The sequence below is a fragment of the Chinchilla lanigera genome, unplaced genomic scaffold, assembly GCF_000276665.1.
Source record: "Chinchilla lanigera isolate Chin_1 unplaced genomic scaffold, ChiLan1.0 scaffold00046, whole genome shotgun sequence".
Lineage (NCBI taxonomy): Eukaryota > Metazoa > Chordata > Mammalia > Rodentia > Chinchillidae > Chinchilla > Chinchilla lanigera.
In genome coordinates, this window is record NW_004955447.1 from 17,918,656 (window position 1) to 17,935,773 (window position 17,118).

The following is a 17,118-nucleotide window of genomic DNA, read 5'->3' on the forward strand; positions in this document are numbered from 1 at the left end:
CCCCCCCCCCCCCCCCCGTGAAGAAATAACGTGTTTCAAACATAATTAAAACCTCCCGTGGGTCCTCCCTCCTTTCACTGTCCCTGTCCCCAGAACGACCGCTACTCTGAATTTGTTGGATAGTGCGTGTCCTTACGCTTTTACTAGATACGTATGTACACGTAAGTCCGCTGTACTGTTGTTTGTTTTAAACATCGTCTGTTGTACTGAACTAATTTGTTTTGTTTAAATTATGACTCTGAGAGCTATCCAGTAAGATACACATAATTCTGGTTTATTTGAATTGATGTGTGTATTCCTCTACGTGGATGTGCTGTAATATACTCAGTTATTCTTTTTATTGTTGATAATCACTTACGCTTATAGCCCTTCATCTGCGCCGTTTTGGTGCTGTGAACAGTTGTGAACTTGTCTGCCCGTGTGCATGTTTGAAATTTCTCCGTAGTACACACCTGGAAGGGAATTGCTGCATCAGAGGAAAATGAGCATCTTTCCTGGAATATGCTGGGGCTGCTCTCACTCCGGTTGTATCAGTTTACCTTCTAACCAGTGTTTGGGGGTTCCAGTCTTCCCGGAGACTTGCCGACACTTGATATCATTAGGGGTGGCGTTTCGCCAGTCTGATGAGTGTGAAGCTGCATCTCTGTGGTTTACATTTACACTTTCCTGTCTGCTTACGAGGCTGAGCATCTTTTCTTGTGAGGGGTTGCTTTAGCCAGGGGCTGGGGAGCAGTTTTCCAGGGCTTGGGAATTGGGATTGCAGTTTTGATTTTTATGTGAAAACAGGGAAACAGTAAAATGAAGAGGAAAATCGGGGAGACCCAAGCAGCAGTCGGGAAAGGTAAAGAAGAGTTGGAAGATTCAGGCCCAAGGCATGATAACCGAGATGCTCACCCACAGGGGAGAGAACTTGGAACAGAATGATGAGAGCTGGAATCAAGATGTCAGGTGTGCTGCGAGTGGACTTGGGACACGTTTCCTGTGCAGCCAGCCTTATTAAAGCTACTTTGTCCACGCGTTATTGGATTGAATTTGGCTTTGGTGGAAATTGGTGCTAGGCCTCTTCCTGTGAGCGCAGCTGCAAGGCTGGCCTTGTGGAGTTTTCCTGTTTACTCAGTTGCTTTTCAAGTCCTTAGAGAAGGGCAGTGTGGAATTGTGGCTATCTTCCTAACTGCATTTCTTTGTCTGTTACATGTACTGTGTAGGAAACTTTCTCATGATTTGCTCGAATGTGCTGGCAGAATTGCTGTCTTACATATTTGGAAAACGTCCCCTGTACTTGAATTTTGAAAGTATGACAAATGTCACCTTATTGAAAGTGGGAATATATGATTTGTTTGTTTGAGACAGGGTCTCATTATGTAAGCCAGGCTGACCTTGAACTAGAGGGGATGCTCCTGCTTTAGCCTACTGAGTGCTGGAATTACAGTCACGCACCACCATGCCTGGCAGAAATGTATGATTTTAAAAGTATGGTTCACATAGCTTTAAGAATGTGTTATACTTCAGTGGTTCTTTGGTATAACAAAGAATGATGTGCACATGTACTTTCTCTTATTAAAAACTCGGATCCCCTTCCACCTAGAAATTTAGGTTAAGTAGTCACAGGTGGGGCACCGGATTCTGCCTTCTGAATAAATACTCCTTTGCCTTTTCCACTCCCTCCTGCTCTGTTTCAGAGGACCCGAGGACTGTGCTTTGAGAAACACTGCTTTGCTTGGTAATAGTCGCGGCCCCCTAACAGATATCACTTATAAAAGCTACCTGCCATGTGAAAGCTTTTTGGGAATCAGTGTGAAGGTACCTAATGTAGTAATTTAACGTCAAGAGCTGTAGATTGTTACCATGCTATAGACGTATTTCTTGATATTAATAGCCAGGTTTTTATTACATTATGTTCCTAGAACAAAGATTCTGAGTTCTGACTGTGTATCACATCACCTGTGAAGCTTTTAAAGTTAACTTACGTAATTCTATTACAAAACATCAACACCCTAAAAACTATGGAAAAAAAATGTGAGGTATGCTGTATACCCCAAAGGTTCAGGCTTTAGCAGATACTAAAGTAAGCCACATTCGGTTGGTACTTCTTGATATAATACCTAAAAACATCCCACTCCCCTTTCCTGTCTCCTCACCCTCCCAGAACCAGTTTTGTGAAGTTGGTATGGTGTTTACCGTACATACCTTACAGTAATGAATTGGGAAGTGATTTATCAGTGATTGTATGAAGATCTATGGCCTTTTCCAACTATCTTCGTAAGCTCAATGAGGTTGGAGATACTGTTGGCAACTAGGGGTCTAGTTTATTCTTTCTGATTGCTCTGTGCCTTGGCTTAGCTGTGGGTTAGTTATTTGTTCCCTTACTTAGGGACTCCTGGTCGTTTCTGAAGTAGTCTCTTCTGGAGGCAGTGCTGTCTTGAATGTTCCTGTTGCTGATGACTTTGCACACGTGCCTTTGTTTTTCCAGCCCTGCAGGTGGAAGCACTGCCCTTGGGAGCGGTGACTCTGGCAAGTGCGTGGTTTGGATATAGTTGGGCATGTCCCGAGATCTCAGGGGAGAAAGACTTAGTGCCCAGTGTGTGTGTTACGAGCACGGGATGTTCAGTTTTTTGAGGCAAGGTCTTGCTGTATAGTTCAGGCTGCTCCTGAGCTAACTATATAGCCCAGGCTGGCCTCGAACTTGTGGCAGTCCTCCTGTCTCAGCCTCCAGAGTGCTGCGATTACAGGCGTGCACCACCATACCTGGGTGTGCTTTTAAAATGTAGATCAAAAACATAAATGCTGAAGTTAAAAATGTTAAATCCATCTGTGTGCTAAGATGATCTCCCCTGCCCCAAGATTTATGGCTCTGAGAAGAGTTTGTTTGTGGGTCAGGCATGGGCTATTAGAAGAGCAGCTTTGCAGAATCCAGGTCTGGTTGGGGAGCTTCCTTGGTTGCCATGGGGGTGAGATCTGGTTGGAGTTCCCACATGCTGTTTATTGGGTGTAAGAGCTTGGTACTCTGTCCCGCTCAAAGTCTTCATTCTCATGCACAACGAAGCGGGTCATTATGGGACTTAGTTGCGCCATTTATGTCTGGTACCTAGCTTGGTACGAGGCATCGTTACTGCAGGTTTTGAGGGCACCACCTCTTCCATTAGAAGAGTCCAAACAGTATAGTGGACAGAGCCCGGAGTTAGGCCCCCGGTCCTGCGCTGCTCCAGTTGCTTTCTGGCTCCGTGACCTTGAGCAGGCCCTGATTCCTCTCTGCGTGCGCGTGGTCGGAGCTGTGGCAGCTGGAGCAGTGGTGAGAAGATGAAGGCGTTGCAAGCTTGCTGTGGCTCCCGCCGGAAGAGGGCCAGGGAAGGGCTGCGGGGAGGAAAGTGGGAGGGAGAGGGCCAGGGAAGGGCTGCGGGGAGGACAGTGGGAGGGAGAGGGCCAGGGAAGGGCTGCGGGGAGGACAGTGGGAGGGAGAAGCTGTGATTTCTGGCTGTACAGTGGGTGGGTGGAAGCTAATGGTACCGATGGTGTACGGCCAAGCTTTTGTAATAGTCAAGATACAATGTTTTTCCTTTCCTTGATAATGAGGGTGCATAATGTAGTGAAAGATACTGAGTCAGCTACTGAGTTGATACCAGATCGTGTTGTGTTATTTGGTGTGTATTTAGCCATTTGTAGTTCAAAAATACCAAAAGTCTTAAGCCCAGTTTCTTTTTTCAATGTTTAAAATCTTTGAATCGGTTAAAAAATGTTCACATTGCAGAAATTTCAAACTGTGCAAAAGAATATATGTTCAGAATACCCAACACCTGCAAGGTTAAAGGAGGTTCATTTTGTCTTATAGTTTGTAGAGGTTTCAGCCCATAGTCAGCCGGCAGCACAGCAGAGAAGCAGCTCATGGCATGACAGTGGAGGGGGAGGAAGAGAGAGAGGGAGGGGGTGAGGGAGAGAGAGAGAGAAAAAGAGAGGAGAGGGGAAGAGGGGGAGGGAGAGAGGGAGAGGGAGGGAAAAACAGGGAGAGAGAAAAAAGAGAGGGAGAGGGAGGGAAAAAGAGAGTGAGAGGGAGGGAAAAAGAGGGAGAGGGAGAGAGAAAGAGAGAGGGAGAGGGGTGGAGGGGGAGGGAGAGAGGGAGAGAGAGAGGGAGGGAAAAAGAAAAAGAGGGAGAAGGAGAAAGAAAAAGAGGGAGGGAGAGAGGATGAGAGAGGGAGGGGGAGAGAGAGAGGGAGAAAAGGAGAGGGAGGGAGGGAGAGGGGGGAACGAGAGAAGGAGAGGGAAGGGAAGGAGGGAGAGGGAGAGAGAGGAGGGAAAAGGCAGAGGGAGAAGGGCAGATAGGCTCCAGACCGTGCCCACAGTGACCCTCCTCTTCTGACAAGATCCCACCCCGAACAGCACGGTAGCTGTAAACTCCTCGTGGCCTTACCTCTGGTGAGTATGGAGCCCCTGTGATCCACTCATCCCCCAGAATCCTCGCCTGTGAGTACATGTGGCACTGGGGACTGTCTTGGTTACTTTTCTGTCATTGCTGAGACAAAATACCTGACACCCACTATTAAGTAAAGAAAGGTTTATTTAGCTCACCGTTTGTGGAGGTTTCAGTCCATACCGGGCTGGCTCCAAGGCAGAGTGGCCCATGGCAGAGGGCAACTGTTCATGGCAGTGGAACACAGTAAAAGCAACAAGTGCAAAAGGGCCAAAGGGAGGACCGGCAAGCAGCCTCTTTCCCTCCCTTACATTGTGTGCAAACTACCCGCCCAGGGCAGACGTGGCAGTCACACTAATAATCCCAGCACTGGACCATGGATCAATCACAAATCCTAGAAGCCCGCCCCATGACTGCATGAGGATTTGGGGGGACATACAGACACAAACCATAACAGGGACATTTCCATAGAAACGATGACAGAGGTGTGTTATGTATATTTGAGCAAATATGCTTTAACTTTCCCCCTGGTTTTTGAAAAAACATACACAGTACAAAATAGTACTGTGTATGGTACCGTGCAGTTTATGTGGGTCCCTCCTGGTCTGCCCCTGGCTTTTTGTAGCATGGCAGAACCTATAAAGAGCATCCTCATTCTCTTTTTTTATGGCTGTGGGATGTTCAGTTGTTTGATTGTACGGAATTCACTTAGCCAGGCCCCCACTGACTACCAGGACGTGTGGGTAGTTTTCCAGTCTTTGGTTTTTATAAGCACGGCTGCAAAGAATAACTTTGTCCATACATCATGCTGCCTATGTGGGAGTGGATCTGTCGCCTGACTTCCTAGAAATGAATTTGCATTTGTAACCGAGGGGTTTAGCCAAATTGTCCTCCACCAGTAACCTGCGTTGCCTACAACCTTATGAAAGCTGTGTGCCGACCAGAAGCCTTTTGATCTTTGCTAAGCGGGCAGGGGAATGGTGTCTTGCTGTATTTTAAGTTTGCATTCCTCTCATTAGAAGTGAATGTGAGCAGCTATTTACGTTTTAGCAGGAAGAACTCAGTCTCCTTTAAAAGCTTTGCTGTCGGCAATTGTTTTCAAAGTGTAGGAAAGGACCCATTTCTTTTTATTTTCACTCTGTCTCAGACCAGTATTTTTGTACCATAAAAAGAATCACTAACAAAATGGACTAAAAACCCAAAGGTAAATAAAACACAAAACTTAATTTTTTTTTTTTGAAAGTGGGAATTGAACTCAGGACCTTGCACTCGCCAGGCAGGCGCTTTGCCACTGAGCTGTAACCCAGCCCAAACCTCAATTTGTTCTAACCAAACTCGGCAGGTAGAACATGGTTCTCTCCGCCCGTCGTATGTATGTGTTTGCAGTTTCCAGCTTAGCTCCCAGGGGAGTGTCAGTGCTCTGAGTAGCCTGCTGCCAAGGCCTCCTTGCCCATCGCTTTGTTACCACGGCCGCTCTATTTGGGGTTGGGGGCGAGAGCACAGCGTTTGTGTTTCATGTCCCACAACCAGTGCGTTTTGGGATGTTTTCCTCACGGTAGATTAGAGTTTCTCTGATGTCACAGTGTTCATGGTTTCCAAGAGCAGGGATTTCCCCGGACTCGTGCAGAAGTAGTGAGTCCTTCGGTTCTCCCTGTGGTGTGAGGAGTGGGGCTGGGGCGGTGTTTCTCCCCAGTGGAAGACCTTGAGCGTGGATGGGGGTGGGAGGCTGGGGGGAGTGTGGGAGGCTGAAGTCATGGGGTGGTAAAGTTCGCGGAGCTGGCCTTGTTGACCCGGGACTTGGCCAGGATCCACATCCCCACACGGCCTCTCTCTAAAGCCGTGGCGAGGGGACCCCAGGGTGAAGGAGGAGGTTTAAGGACATTATCACACAAGAGGTGTACTGGTGGCTTTGTAGGACACTAGCTTGCTGAGGTCAGTTACTGTGGGTAAGTGTGTCTTCCTCCACCTTCAGCTGCAAAGCAGACTTGGGCCAGTGCTCTTGGTTCTGCTTCTGAGCCGAAGTTTACCTCTGCATCAGGATTTCATCGTGTTTTCTCTAAACTGGACAGTGGTCTTATCACCCAGAGCCTTGGGCTTTACTGTTTCTTCTTGTAATGACTTCAGACTCGTATACAGTCAGGGGTCCCAATGTCGGCTTTCTTCTGCAATGGGTGTTTTGGCTTCTTGTTAGTGATTATCAAATGAAGTTACGTTGAGCTTTTTTCTGAGTTTTTTCCAATATAAAGGATGGAAATACAGGTGTCCCGGTGTGGAGTAAAATGCCCTTCGCCTGTTTGTGAACTGCCGGGCCCCTGGCCCTGAGCGGAGCAGCTCTTCCAGCAGTGGTTGGGGTTGTGGAGTAATGGTCACCGCCGACTGCTGCTTCATACTCAAGCTTGACCTCGGCAAGTGACTTCCACTGCATTTCTTTTCCTCCACTTGTGAGGTGTGGGCAGCGTGACCCACCGGTGACTTAGCTGGAAGGCAGAATTCTGCTCAGTGTCACCCAGCGCGCGGACTCGGACTTGCTGACGCAGCAGGTCCCGGCTCCATAAGCCCTGTGGGTGTGTGGCCAGGGCTTAGATAACGTGTGACAGCCAGCAGCAGGGGCGGCATGCTCAGAAACAGTCCCAGCTCTGTCCAGTCCCTGTAGCTGCCCTTAGGAGTTACTAAAATTATCAGTGGGAAAGGTGCGTCCTCTTCATCTGTGGTTAAGAGCTCGGACTCTGGGAACCTGATGACCTCGGTTTGAATTCTGGCTCTGCCCTTAATGGCTGGGTGAGCTTGGCAGCCTCCCTCCGTTTTTTGTTTTCCCCCCCCATGTGTAGAGTGGATAGATGAAGACTGATCTGTCCTGGTTACTGGGCAGGATTAAGCGCATACATGGAGGTGAAGCTGTCTGAACAGGGAGCGGCACGTGCCGCCCGCCCTTCCCATGTTGCCCGAGTGTATCCAGTCAGCAGGTTTACCCGGTGCCTTCTCTGTGCCAGATGCTCTGCTGGGCACTGGCCGGCGAATCCCACGTAACTGCTGCCCGCACGGTGTTTCTGATTTCGCGTACGTGCTCACAAGCTTTCCTGTAAAGGGCCAGATACAAATATTTAGGCCGTAACATCTCTTTCACAACTGTGCAAGTCTGCTGTGGCATTGTGAAAGTAGCTGCCGGGAGTAAATTGGTCAGTCACTGCTGTGTCCAGTAAAACTTCATTTACAAAGTCACGTGGTGGGTCGGACTCGACCCACGGGCTGTAATCTGCAGACCTGCTGTGGTCTGGCGGAAAGCCAGATGTTGGATCGTCCCACAGGGAACACACCGACTGTGTGCGAGGGAGCAGAGGGGAAGCGCACGGAAACTGTTGCTGAAAGGGAGGGAGGGTGAGCCAGGCAGAGCGCCCAGAGGGGCTGGGAGGAGCGAGAGCCTGGCCTGGGAGGTGCAGTCGAGAGTCTGCATCACCGCTGCATTTGTGTCCTTCAGAGGCACGACAGATACTCTGTACCTTTCCTCGGATAAAGTTTTTTCTCTGTAATTCGTGCCAGTTCTTTCCTCCCCTGCCCTCTCGATAGTCCCACACTGGAAGGTACACTGTTGGTATAACAGCACGTTTTGTTCTGCGTATTGATAGTGTTTCTGTCTCTGTGTGTTCCACCATTTTTGTTGTATAATTGTCGGTATCTATGTATGAATTTAGAAGTTGAGAATTAAGAGTGCACCTTATTTCACTGTTAGGTGTAAAGTGATTTATTCCGTAGATTTTATTTTTGCTCTTTAACAGATTTTTCTTTTTGGAAAACTTAGCATTCTTTGCTTCTGACTGGACGGAAACAGCCCTTGCAATGGCTGTCGGGAAAGACCTCGTCCGCGTGACGCTTCGTGTCTCGTGTCTCGCTTCCCCCAGCCCCGTCGCACTACACGGCTGCTGGCGAGGAGGGCGCCTCGCTCCCGTCCTCGGCGTGGCTCTGAGCGAGGGGTGCTCCCGGAGACTCGGTGACCCGCCCGTGTGTTCTCCAGTTCTGGCGGTGCTGCCTCCTGAGAGGCGGTGCTGTGTCGCGGCGGGGGCACAGGTTCTGGAGCCGGACTGCGCGTTCAGAGCCGGTTCCACGACTTCGTAGGCGTGTAAACTAGGGGAAAGTTAACTCTGCCTCGTTTTACTTCTGAAATAGGGACAGTAATGACATCCACCTCCCAGGATTGTTGTGAGGGTTCAGTAAAATGTGCATAAAGTCCTTAGGAAAGAGATCGTGCCCAGCAGCAGCTATTTATTAGTATATGCGCGCTGAAGACGCGCAGTAACAGCTGTTTGTGAGTCATATGTTGTTGTTGTTAACTACAGCGGAGCCCACGGTGGCCCTAATTCCGCTTTGACCACCCCTGAGCCCCCAGACCTAGAGCTGTCGCGCCTTTATTTGCTGTCTTTCACCGTAAGGCTGTGAAGCGGCCTTAACATCAGAAGTCTAGGAATACTAGTCCCTTTGAAAACTAGTTAAGTAGTATTGTAACAGTTATAAGTAGTCTTTTTCTTCTTTTTTTTGGATAAGCAGTCTTCTGGACGTGGACATAAAAATGTAGTTTCAGTGGCAACATTTACCACTCCTGTCGTCTGTTGTGACTCATGCTCTGTAATTAAGGACCGGCTCTGTATGTGGATGTCATCTCTACCAGTTGTCTTTGGCCTTTCTTGGGTCCCCTCATGCTTTGTACAGAGCTGCGTGTCTAGGAAGGCCTTGGGAGATCTTGGGCAGGTAAGTTTCCTTGTCTGGGCTGGGCCTTTTCATCTGTAATTTGGTCAAGCTGGCCTCCAAGGACGCTTCCTGGCTTGGGTCGTTTCTTGTAGGCACGCCCCTGCTGTGCTCATGTTCTCATTGTTCCTGAAAGGCCTCTCCATTGTTCCGATTATTTCCTTCACCTGGGCAAGAATTTTTCTTCATTTCTGTCCCCCCGGGAGGAGCTCCTGGCTTGCTTTCCTTTTGAGTTGCTTTAGAAATGATTTTTAAAAGGGCTTTCTATACTGTCGTGTGCATTTATGATTCATCCTTCCTGGCTTGTTGTTTGTTCTGTGTGTTGGTAGCACCCTTGGCAGTCATAGAACTGCCTTCAGAGGTGCTTTGAGAACCTAACATTACAGTCTTCTTGTTGGAACTTGTCCCAGATCAGAGTCTATTTTTAATAAATTTGGCTGCATTGTTTTTCAAAGGTTACCACTTTTTTTTTCCGGTGGAAATAAGAGCTTTGTTTCGTACACTTCCGGACCCTGATTCACCCTCTGACTACGAGGTTTGCTCACCGCCTGGTCGTGTAGCAGCACTTCAGGGCGCCTCTCCTCTTGCCTTTGCTGCCACTGCGCTGGCTGCTGGCAGCAGGAGCGCGGGCCCCGGGCTCCGCGCCGCGCACGCGCGCCGCCGTCTGTGTAGTGCTGTCGCGTTTCCAGTTTTGCTTCACTTGCTCTGCTGCCCTTTGGAGTCGGCAGGCTGGACGTCAGGAACTCGATCTCAGCCCGGAAACTGACTCCTCAGAGGTGGGGTAACTACGATCAAAGGCAGATAAACACTGGTAAGAAGAAAGGGCAGACACAGCTCAGGTGTGTACACTGTGGACCTCAGGTGACTTCACCGTAGAGCATTAGTTTACCACATTTTTGACAGAAAAATAATACATGCTCATAGTAAAAAGTTCAAAGAGTTGCAAATATAAAAAGAAAAGCCCTTTCACAACATTTTCATCTCCCAGCCTTACTTTCTTCCTGCCTTCCTTTCTTTCTTCCTTCTTCCCTCCCTCCCGCTCTTTCTTTTTTCTTTTTTTTCTTTTTGTTACTAGGAATCAAACTTAGGACCTTGTGCTTGCCAGGCAGGCACTGTGCCACTCAGCTATATGCCTGGCCCCTCTTTCTGTCTTTAAAATCTAAACATCTTGATATGTAGTCAGTCTAGGCTGGCCTTGAACTCACTTTTGTAGCCCAGGCTGACCTCAAACTTGTGGCACTCCTCCTGCCTCAGCCTTACAAGTGCTGGGCTTATACACACATGTGCCACCACACTTGACCCCAACTCTACTTTCTGATATCAGTGACACCTGCTAATAATTTCTCAAGTGTTAACTGGACATAGTGGTGTGTGTTTTGGTTCCAGCTACTTGAGAGGCTGAGGCAGAGGATCACTTACACCCAGGAGTTCTAGGCCAGCCTGTGCATCATAGCGAAGACCCTATGCCAACACCTCTGCGTCAGAAAAAGAAACTCTAATAATAATTTCTGAGGTGTTCTCTGAGGGATTTCTGTGAAACCGTAGACCCAGAGTACAATGACCTGGTGTGCTTTGCTCAATAAATGACATTGCCAAGATTGTCCTCAACACACTGTTATCTGTACCATGTTTTCGCTTAACAGTGTATCTTGGGCAGATTTTCACAGCAGTACTTACAGGGTATATTTACTTTGAAAAACACCCAGCTGGGATTCCATCATACGCATTTCCATAATTATTTAATGAGTTTAAATTACTCCTAATTTTTTCTGTTAATAATTCTTGCTGCAAGAATCATGGAGATATTGACTGCTGGGTGTTCCCTCAGTACCCATTTTTTCATTTCTAGTGTAAGAGAAATTTTACCTGCTCACAGGTCCTGTGGTAAAGATAGCCTTTGCCAGACGCCCTTGCAGCTTGCTATGGCCGTGTGACTAATTAGTCTCTAGCCAGCAGGGATAAATGCAGAGGTAAGGCGTGGAGCATCCACGAGCACCCCTGAAAGGGAGCAGGGTCCCTCCCTAGTTTTCTTATTTCTTCCTTGCAGAGATTATTTAATAGTAGGAGCAAGAGGAGCCATTTTTATTCCAAAGTTAGAATTGGACTCGAGCACAGTAGAGCAACAAGACAAGGGGAGCTTGGGTCCCCGGCCCTGCAAGACCCGAATCCTCTCAGCATGTACGTGAAAGAGGCAAATTTGTAAGTTGTTTAAGTTACACTTCCAGTATGTAGCCCTTGGTACAGTCTCTGCATTTCTTCCCATCTGTATGAAAATATGTATGTAAAAAAGTAGAACTGCAGAATGGAAAGATTTGGTCATTTAAAGTATTGATCGATACTGTCTAATTAATCTTTAAGTGCTCATCTTCATTATTATCTCATGAGACATTCTTTGTCATGTGTGTCATTTAATCATGCCAGCATTTACATTTAACATATTTTCCTCCCAAACTGTTAAAGATGCAAAGATTCACATTACCCAAGAAAAATGCGTGTGAAACAAGAATTTGGTTCTAAATGTCAATTTCAGTAACATTCTGTATCCATAGAAACCATTTTCTGAAGTGTGTCTGCAAAAGGGAGTGGGGAAGGTGGTGGAGGGTACCACTCATGCCTCACTGATCAGTATGGAGGGAGAAAACACACACACACATACACACACACACGAATGTCCAAATTATCATGCACACTGTAGGTACTCGGGCAGCTCCAGCCATCCATGTCAGTGCATCCATCCAACCATCTATTCAGCCTGCAGTTACTGGGGTCCTATTGTCTACGTGTCACTGAAAATTCTAGTATTGGAAGGTCGGCTATGATTTTTGCTTCACGATGTATATGGTGTAGGGCAGTGGCGGGGAACCTATGGTACGTGTCTTTTTTGTTTTTCCATTAAGACAAAAGATGTTAATGCATGAGTTGTTTTTTTTTTTTTTTTTAACTAAAACCTCTATTTAGGTTTAGTTGCAGTGTTGGCATTTTGTGATAAGTGGGCTTGGGGTTGCAGTTTGGGCACTGGTCTCTAAAGGTTCACCATCGCTGCTTTAGGGGCGAGGCCGGATCTTAATAACATAAGTAACAACTAGAATATATGGAGAAAGCACACTGGATGCTGAGTGGGGGGCTGAAGTTGGGGAGGAGGTCATCCTCATTCCTGTGACTGCTGTAGAAAGAAGTACCATAAGCTTAGAGCTTAAAAAGGCAATCTTACCCTGCTGAAGGTCAGACGTTGTGAAATCAGAGTGTGGCCAGGTTCATGCCTTCCTGGGGCTCTGGGGAGGATTCTGCTTCCTTACCGCTTCCTCCTGTTCCTGCAGGCGCTTGCACTCCGGGGCGCAGGGCCCCTTCTGCCGTCTCCCAGGCTGGCTCGTAGCGTCTCTTACCTCTGACCTGTTTCCATGTCGCATTTCCTCACTGGTTCTGACTGCCCTGCTTCCCTCCCTCCCACGAGCACGCTTGTGCTCATGATCCCACCGAGGAACCAGGGTAAGTGTTCCATATCAAAAGCCTTACTTCAGTCACCTCTGCAGAGTCCTTCTGGTCCTGTGAGGTCACATGGCCATGGGTTGGAGATGGGACATGGCCGTCTGTGGAAAGGGCGTTACTCGGTGTCTCACCGCCTTCATAAAGAGGTGGGCCGTGAGGAATTCCCCGAGGAGCCGGTCTGTAAACCGGCTTGCACGGTGGTAGTACAGAGACGAGGGAGGGGCACTGGAGGTACCTGGGGACAGGATGGTGACCCTGGGCTTGGGTAAGTGGCAAGGTGAGATTGGGAAGGGCGGTAAGGATCCTGGCAGGTTCAAAGCAGATTGGTGTGTTTTTTTGCTTTTGTGGTTCGGGGGCTCAAGCCCAACGTCTTGTTGATGCGAGGCAAGCTCCACCTTGGAGCCGCGTCCCCAGCCCAGATGTGTTTAAAGCGAGCAGTGTGCCCCGGCGTTGGCAGAGGGGTTGGAGGTAGAGAGCACAGACACTGGAGGCTGGGCGGAGCGGAGGTGATTCAGCGGACAGGTGCCTGCAGCCTGGCCTAGCGGGTGGCAGACACAGCTGACGGAGCAGGGAATGGCGAGGTTTCAGGAGGGCAAATCAGCAGGGCATGTGATGTGATAGGTCAGGGTAGAGCACAGCAGGGCGTGCCGGGCCTGACCCCCAAGTTTCTGGCGTGAGCCAAGAGGAGGTTGGTGCTGTCTTTAATTTACTAAGTGGGAAACGCCAGAGGAGGGAGAGCTCCGACTGGGGAGATGGATTTTGAGGACTGTGGGGCGAGCGAGTGGGGATACCTCCATCCACTCGGCGTGCAGCGCAGGCGTGAGGTGCAGGTGCAGTGGGGAGTGGTTGTAGCAGCTGCTGGTTGAGTAGGTGCTGCCTCGACCTCAGAGAAAAAAGGCAAAGGCAGGGGTTGGGAGCCTCCCTGTTTAGGGTCAGCTGATGAGTGAATTAGTACCATCCGATTTTCCTTTTGGAAGGAAATGTATCCACCATCCTAGGGATTGGGGCAAGGGTATCTTTGGGAGACATTATCTGCCCGTGTACAGATGATCGTGAGCTGCCTCTTGATGCTTGTGGTCAGTGATGGGCCTTGTAGGTGACAGTGGTCGCCTACGAGTGTGATGGAGCTGAAGCTTCCTACCACCTGGTGTCACGCTTGTAGCATGACCGTGTGACCCATACTGGTGCTGTGGGAGAGAGACCTGCCAGCCATACGGAGTGGAGCATACATAGTTACTCATGGCACAGACACTCGGTGACAGTAATAAACGTCACTGGTTCCTGTGTTTGTCCCATCGTCCTCCTTATTTTGGGGTATGTCCCTTCTCCTTACATAGAAGCGTCACCGTAAACAGTGTGCCGTGTTATGGGAACAGCCTCGTGCAGCTCACGCGTGCTTCATGGTTTTGGTTTTGCTTCTGTAAGACCAGGTCTCACTGTGTGGTCCAGGCGGGCCCTGAACTCAGGTCATCCTCCTGTCTTCATCTCCCAAGTGCCGGGCTTAGAGCTGTGCGCCTCCGTGCCTGGCTTCCTGCATGTGTCTTCACTGCATCGTTTTCTCCTGTGTTTGATAATCTCCGGTTGTTTTGTCCAGTGGGGTCCCAAGAGCTCCAGGCTGTTCAGTATAGCATCGAACCTGGGTATGTCGTCGGCTGCACCAGCTCACTCTGCGATATTTACACAGTAGTGAAATCCCCTAATGACGTGTTTCTCAGGATGTGTTCCTGTGGTTGTAGGGTGCATGGCTGTGCGTATGAAATTATAAATGGAAGAGTGCAGTGAGCTGCCCCCCGCCCCCCCTCAGCTTCAGTAACACTTTGTTATGGTTTGTCTGGGTGTCCCCCAAAAGCCTCATGCGGCCATGGAGCAGGCTTTAGAGTTTGATTGATTATGGGTGTGAGAGCTGCACCCGCCCTGGGGTGGATGGTTTGCATATGTAAGGGAGAGCAGGAGGCTGCTTGCGGCCATTCCTGGCTTTTCTGCTTGTTGCTTTGCTGTGTTCTGCCGCCATGAGCTGTAGCCTCTGCCATGTGCCACTCTGCCTCGTAATCTGCCAAGTATGGACTGAAACCTCCACAAACTGTAAGCGAAATAAACCTTTCCTTCCTTAATTTTGGGCGTCAGGTATTTTTGTCCCAGCAACGAGAAAAAAGTAACCAAGACACGGTTTTATCCCCCTCCTGTTCCACCTTACACACCTAAGCAGTCCTCAGATACATCCAGGAAGTATTTCAGCAGAGGTAGTTATTTTAAAAAGTTAAGCTCCAAAGGAGGAGTGAGGATGAGGTCATGAAGGGGACGTCTGTGAAGGAGTGTATGTTTCCAATGTGGAGGTGCTGGCAGAAGTTTAAATTCTGAGACCGATCTGATAGGAGAGGAGAGATCCGTCAGCGAGAGAGAAGCATGTAGGTTTGTGAGTGACAGGTTACGGGAATCCCCGGCTGCTGTTAAACATTGACTGTTTGCTTTTTGAGAGGGAGAGGCAGTGTGAGCGGGATGGAGGGGCCGCCAAGGCTCCAAGGCTCTTGGGGGAAGGTGGGAATAGTCGCCGTGGAGTGGTACACCAGCGCGTTCGGCCACTGTTAAAGCATGGGTCATGGTGAGGGCCACTGGCATCGGGTGAATTCCAGAGAACCCAGTGAGTGGTTGTTCGGCTTTCTCCTTTTACTACTGCACATTTGTCTGGTTTTGTACATTCGAAGGATGTAGATACTTTAGTTCATCCTTCAAAAAATTTTTGGCCTGGTGTCATGGTTAAAGGACGGGGTAAGTGGGACCTAGAAATCCTCACCGACAGATGAACGTTCCCGTGAGGCGTGAATGTGACTAGGATGGCTACTGAAGCAGTGGGTGGGGTGCCATTGGTGGGTGGTGGCAGCTGGACTGGAGTGTCAGGTGGCAGCCTGGTCCGGGTGCAGCTTGGGGAGAGGGGCCTGGTGTGGCGTGGAGCAAAAGGTACTTGGGACGCAGGACATCGCGTTGCACAGAGGCACGGTGACATGGCCCATCCGCGTGGATGTTGGAACCGTCTAGGACTTTGGCAGGAGTGGGGTGGAGGGTGAGCCTCGGTGAGAAGAACTGGGGAGTTTGTACACCGGCGGGAGTCGGGGCCTCAGAAACGGGGAGGTGCCGACGAAAGGTGGAGGCGTAACCCTTGGGGATTAGCATCACCAGTCGGCCGGCTCCTCCTCCGAGCCTTCCGCAGCGCCCTGTGTGTTGTGCAAGAGATGGGGCAAGCGTGCCCTGAACTGTGGCAGAGCAAGGGCTGGCCTCAGAGCAGAGCCAGGTTTCACACAGGACCTAGCTCACGCCCTGTGCCCTCGTCGGCCGGCTGTGGGTGCTGCCCCACCATCCTGCCGAGAGGGGTGCTGCCCAGGCCTGCCTCGGTGACTCTGCAGCCCGCTCCTTCCCCAGCCTCCCCCTCTGCAAAGGCGAGAGGAGTAAGACAGGAGAGGAGACAGACTCCATCTAAGACTTTCCAGCTAGCAAAATTATGGGTCAACTTGAATATATTGCTTTTTTTTATAAAGAGATTTAATAAGATCTATCTCCAAGTGCTGTAGTTTTATATTTAGCATTTTTTTCCTGGGCTCTATGCCATAGATTCTAATTTTTCTTGAAAAATAGCTATGGGTACTTTTGATGCACGTCGTTTACATTGATTTATGATTGAGATGTAACTTTATTGAAAATGTGTAGTAATTTTTGTCTATACTATAAAATCCTGCCATAATTGCAAAAGTTCAGCCTTGTAAATGTAGGTACACGATTGTGAAGGCATGACTTCTTGTCTCACACACACACACTCTTCAGATGAGGAAAGGAATTTAGATCGGTGAGATGGTGTAAAAGATCTAGACAACAAGATGTCTCAGCCTCTGACTACGGGGAGGGAGGTCGGTTTTGCCTCACAGTGGCAGAGGTCTCAGCCCATGCTCGGCTGGCTCCAGAGCAGCGGGGCAGACGGCGGGGCAGAGGAAGGCCGCTCACCCCTTGGTGCAGGGAAGCAGAGAAGGAGGGGAGCCCGGGAGGGAGACGCCCCTTCTCAACCCCGTCCCGTAACCCGCCTCTTCCTGGACCCCACCTCCCAGCCGCAGGTCAGTGAGGGCACCCCGCAACCCTTCACCCTCCAGACGCGGGGCAGCGGGATCATTTTAAATCTAAAGCCCAACAGAAGGGGAAACGGAAGATGTGATGATAAAGGCATTTGTTGTCATTTCTGTTGTGTTGTTTGCTTAGACTTGGGTTATTTTGCATGGGATGTCTGCCTGGTGACGAGGGGCTGTTCTGACTTGCTCTCAGCCTGCTGTTTGGCCGTTGCTTCCTGTGAGAGAGGAGATGCCAGTTACAAATCAAGAACAAGTAATAGTGGCAGACTGCTTCTTAGGAAGTCTCCTTGACTTACATCTGTCTTCGCAGTCTGCATTTCTGGGAGCTGCGGCTCTTCCGTGACGGGCTGGGAGTGTGAGAAGGGGACAGGCGGACGGCAGAGC

General features: G+C 49.4%; 1 protein-coding gene across 3 annotated transcripts in view; it reads left to right on the forward strand.

Moving 5' to 3' along the window:
- Usp46 (ubiquitin specific peptidase 46) overlaps window positions 1-17,118 on the forward strand; it is a 59,699-nt gene that overhangs the window by 3,205 nt on the left and 39,376 nt on the right. For 2 of the 3 annotated variants that reach the window (XR_001235723.1, XM_005392917.2), the window contains exon 1: window positions 9,032-9,142. The exons of the other annotated variant lie outside the window; for it this stretch is intronic. Coding sequence is in view for 1 of the 2 variants with exons in the window: in XM_005392917.2 (XP_005392974.1) it covers window positions 9,041-9,142 (102 nt within the window). In the remaining variant the exon portion in view is untranslated. Of the gene's footprint in view, window positions 1-9,031; window positions 9,143-17,118 lie in introns of those variants that run through there. 3 annotated transcript variants of the gene reach the window in all.